General features: G+C 43.4%; 1 protein-coding gene across 1 annotated transcript; it reads right to left on the bottom strand.

The window, feature by feature from the left end:
* Nucleotides 1–3,116: 3,116 nt before the first annotated feature.
* On the bottom strand, nt 3,117–4,055 carry LOC307250086 (forkhead box protein B1-like; the record flags this gene model as incomplete). The annotated part of the gene is made up of 1 exon (XM_080027044.1): nt 3,117–4,055. One exon carries the CDS (start codon nt 4,053–4,055, stop codon nt 3,117–3,119), a length of 939 nt encoding a protein of 312 aa, XP_079883170.1.
* Between the last annotated feature and the right edge of the window lie 1,043 nt (nt 4,056–5,098).

A 5,098-nucleotide genomic window follows, 5' to 3' on the forward strand; every position in this document is an offset into this window, starting at 1 on the left:
TTTGTTTTACTTGTGTGTGGCCACAAAGCTCAGGAGGGAGAGAGGGGGGGTGTTCACAAACCGACATTTTTACGGTAACAGTCGCCGTCTCTCGGCAACACACTCAAAGACCTATACTCATTGACGGGCACAATTGTGTTTGGCACCAGGGAAAGTGTTAACTGGCTAATCCCTTACGGCAGCCCAGACGCTGCCTGCTGCTAATTCACCGCTCTCCACAAACTCGCCAGTGTTTACACACCAGACCTCCGTCACTCTGGAAGAATAAAAAGCTCTTCAGACTTGCTTTTCTCCCTCCAGAAGAGCTGTCTGTCGTCTTTCAGCGTTTAGAGAAACTGCAGCAGAGAGTCGATTAAACTGAACAGATATGCCAAGAGAAAACACATCAGACACACAGGTTAACCTTTAAGAGTCTGCAGCTTTAAACTCAACATACAGCAGCAAACTCACTGCGAAAAGGAAAAGGTTAACCTAAATGTTATGATTAAGTTGCTCTAAAGAATCAACAGCATTACATAGCCTAGTCTACACGCATAGGCCTATTTTAAGTCTACTTATCTGGTTGGGATGCTAACTAATTTACAAGAACTATAATGATATTTATATAAACTCCTAAATTGTTTGGTCAATTGTGTTTTTACATAATCTGAAAATAATCCATTTACAAGAAGAAATCCTGGATTGAAAAATGGTGCTTAGGAACAAGTAGCCTATGTTAATATTATAAGCAACATTTAGTAAAAGCATTACAAGTAGACAAATAGGTTTAATACTGTCATATATGCCTATTGAAGTGGATTATTGTTACTGATGTTTTCTTGTATAATCATCATTTCAGCAGGATCTTTCATGCGAAAACACATTATGAATTTACCAAAACATAATAATAATTACATCATGTTTTGATAGTTTTCAAAAGTTCAATATGTATTATGGTCTGCAAAGTAAATGAGACCGTGAATAATTAAAAGTATGACATTGACCTCTTAACAAGAGTAGAAGTAGAAAGTAGCAATGGAAATATAATAAATACTCAAGTAAAGTATGAGTACCTCAATGTGTAGGCCACTCAAGTACAATACCTGCTCAGTTACGTTCCCAAATTTCCTTTTCAACACTATTTTTGGCACACTGGAGATACATATTACTAAAAGAATAATACATTGAAAATTAGTTTAGGCATAAAGTGCACTGAAGATAAATTAAGGTGGGGATATTTAAAAAAGTGTGGTTTCTGTTTTTGTATTGACATGTTCTACAGGTGTGTAACAAGTACATTTGTGTATATTTAACATTATTTGTTGAAGTAAAAAAATAACAGTACAGTGTTTCTGTGATGTATTGCTGTTATGGGTTAAGTATGCCATTACAGTAATTTAAAAACTGTTTGCAGCACACGGATCATCTCCACAGTAAGTTAAACAATGTGTTAACAGTTAGTGGTGACATTAACCCAGTTTACAACCAGTAGTTTTCTCTTCATTTTTATTTTACAGTCACATCCCCTGGAAATCTTGTAATTTGGGGGATATTGCAGCTTTTTCCCACGTAACTAGTTCCAACATGTTAAGAAATTCTCTAAAAGGTGGGAGATACAGAAATTAAATAGGTATAATAATCACAGTAATCAATCATTGAAGGTTGATATGACAGTAATCAAAACATGTGTTTAGAAAGTGAGAATGGAGTTCTAACTCAACCAAAACTGTATCTGAAAGCCACAAACTCTTTTTTTAAAACTTAAGGCTACCTACTGTAACCAGTAACTCCAATTGGCAGATACTGTAAATAAATGAAAATGACAAAAGAAGTAAGTCTTCAAAATGTAAACACTTGAGTGAAACGCCACCCTTTGTGTGTGTGTGTGTGTGTGTGTGTGTGTGTGTGTGTGTGTGTGTGTGTGTGTGTGTGTGTGTGTGTGAAAACAAGCCTCACTGCTTTTTGTGTATTTTTCCCACGAAGGTTTTTTTAATAGATCTGGATGAGCAGACAGAGCGCAGGGAATAAAAATCCCTTTGTTTATGCGTCATGCTTTCAGCCTCAAAAAACGTACAAACACTGAATTATTTTAACTTGTTCAGACAGGAGAAGCATGCATCAATACAAATACACGGACATTGGGTCACTTTACAGTAAAGAAAAAGCAAACATAAAACGACTGAACACGACTGTCAGCTACTGAATAAAAAACATCTAGATTTCAATCTTTTAAAAGTGCATCAGAGACAGTAGATCATCGCATTCACGTCAAAAAATAATAAAATCCAATGGTTTTCTTTTTAAACTATGCAGAACCTCTGACATAAATATATGATTTCAAGTCTTATTTTATCTTCTCAACTCTGCGATTGTTCTCGTGGAATATAAAAAATTTACATTTTAAAATAGGAAAAGAAAATACTGAGTGATTATTTGGTTCACCAAATGCTAAGTGGCGTTTTTGTAAAGATTTCCCTCACATATTTTTCATTTATGTATATTTTCGGAAGAAATCCTGCAGGAAACAAACTTCCTTTTGGAATTGACTTTTGTTTCGGGAGCAGAAAAGAAACAGCAGATAGGCCTGAATGAACCAAAATAAATGTTAAAAAGTCATTAATCTGCGAGTTTTCTTTCACTTAGAGAAGAAAAGGCAAATAGACTGCAAACACAAAAGACCCGGATAATTTGTCACGACACGATCCCACACTGGGTCTTGCTGTGAAGAAATGTGGAGAACACAAATTAAAACAGGACGAAATTATTTTAATTTCTAAATTAAATACGACTGACGAAAAACAAATCAAATGAATGTTAAGCCGAAAAAAGTATAGGCCTATAATAAGCCTAGTTATTTTTTTTTGTTTAGTGGAGGTCACAGGTCAACTTGCTGTTTCTTTACTTTATAGAAAAACTTTATAAATGTCACTCTTATCGAAACAAAAAGACAATAAGTAGGCTATGGATGTCTCTCTTTTCGAAACAAAAAGACAAAAATATCCTAATAGTTAACGCACATCCTCGCATTTGCGCACTGTGCGTCCTGGAGATGAAACACTGCTTTGGAGTCGAATAAGTTTGTCATTTTCCCTTTTTGAAAGAGTTATATTTATAAGAGAGAACAAAGTTAGGTCCCGTTAGTGAACCGCCACCGTGGACTGCAGCAGCGAGGAGGACAGCGCCTCTCCGGGAGCGGCCGGGCTGCTCTGGCCGGTGGCTGTCTGCGGTGAAGTGGGGCTCAAAGACTGGGGTGAGTTCGCAAGGAAAGCCGGGATGTGTGTGGGCAGCCCCGGCAGGCCTGACATTGAGGTGGGCGTGGGTTTGATGGGCACTGGGAATGCAGGCAAAGTCTGCCCACCGTGACAGATGGACTTGAACGGCATGCCGTAGGCCGAGTAGTCGCTTGTGGCCATAGAGATTGGAGCTGCTGTGTCCATCATCCCGGAGCCATACATGTGAGGCCAGGCCGGGGTCAGCTGGTTGTGGAGCGGGTACCCGGTGGTGGAGAAGGCCGCAAGCCCGCCCGGCATCTTGTATTCTCTGGCGATGATGTTCTCGATGGCAAACGGGTGTTTGAAGCTTGACGGCTGGGTCACAGAGGTCAGGTTGTATCCGCCCGGCATCTGCGGGAGGTGCGCGGCGGCGTGTAGCGCACTGAGCCGCAGCTTGGCCTGCTGCTGCAGGTAATGGGCAGCGTCATGCTGCTTGCTGGGCGCCAGCGAGTCCGTAGCCAGCATGCTCCCCAGTTTAAAGCGCTTCCTGCGCCGCAGAAAACTCCCGTTCTCAAACATATCGCCGCAGCTCGGGTGCAGAGCCCAAAAACTTCCCTTACCGGGCTGATCTGGCCGACGGGGGATCTTAATGAAGCAGTCGTTGAAGGAGAGGTTGTGTCGCAGGGAGTTCTGCCACCGCTGCGTGTTCTCCCGGTAGTATGGGAACCGGTCCATGATGAACTTGTAAATCTCACTGAGAGGGAGCATCTTCTCCGGGCAGCCCTGGATAGCCATGGCCGTGAGGGAGATGTAAGAGTAGGGAGGCTTCTGGTCGCTGTACGTGTTCCTCCCCGGGCGAGGCATTATTCTGTAGAACAAGTCCGAGCCGAGATGAGTTCAATCCCAAGTCTGCAACGAGCAGGAGACTCACCTCACTTTTTCAAACTTTGTCCAAATAGTTCCAACACTTCAAAATGCCGTTACGCACGAACATAAACTTGCCTGGTATTTGGCACGCATGGCCCCGTCAATCACGCACAGCCGCAACTCCGACGTCAAGTTGAGGAAAAGTTAAAAGAAGCAGCGGCTGGTTCCTCCTGTCGTCCCTCCCTGCCTGCTGCAGATCCCCGGCAGGTGCAGCGCGGTGTCTGTCCTCCTCCTGCGCTAAGCGGCTGCCGCTGCCTCCTCCATGCCCTTCTATCGGTCTGTCCCGTCTGCGGGCTGGACGGCGGTGACAGGAGCAGAAAAGACCCCCGGAGAGGAGCCTGGCTCATTAATGGGCCAATTCCTCACCATCACATGATCACAGCGAGGAGGAGGAGGGAGGGGGTTCTGGAGGGGCGGGAGGGTCCGGGGGTGCACAATGTGGTTTCGTTTACACGTATTTACATTGACGCACTGAGCCAACACAAGTCATTTTTTTCCATTTGAAGCCGAGGCGGCAAAAAGAGCAGAGGAAAGCAGAGCAGGAGTGAGCGGAGCAGAGAAGCCTGATTGTCGGGGATGTTTGTGATGGAGCGGCGCTGAGCTCTGTGGAGGTATGTCGGTGTGTTTGGAAACATTTTACGCACAGTGTGTGTGTGTGTGTGTGTGTGTGTGTGTGTGTGTGTGTGTGTGTGTGTGTGTGTGTGTGTGTGCGTGTGTGTGTGTTCCCGTATGTGCAAGTCTGTGTGTGAGGGGGGTTGTTGGGTGCCCCTCACCAATTTGCATTGACAAATAGATCCGCTGAGAGCTGCTGTTTGAGCGGCTTTAATGGCGATTTGCTTTGTTTCGTTTTATTGTCGGCTTTTTTACCTTTACAGCTCCGATCTGAAGCTGCTGCGCTCCGTCTGCTCCCACCAAGTAAAATGATCATTGAGATGAGCTATATTTTTTAGGAAGAAAATAAGGGTCAATAATTTTTTTAA

The sequence above is a fragment of the Ammodytes marinus genome (assembly GCF_949987685.1).
Source record: "Ammodytes marinus genome assembly, chromosome: 1".
NCBI lineage: Eukaryota > Metazoa > Chordata > Actinopteri > Uranoscopiformes > Ammodytidae > Ammodytes > Ammodytes marinus.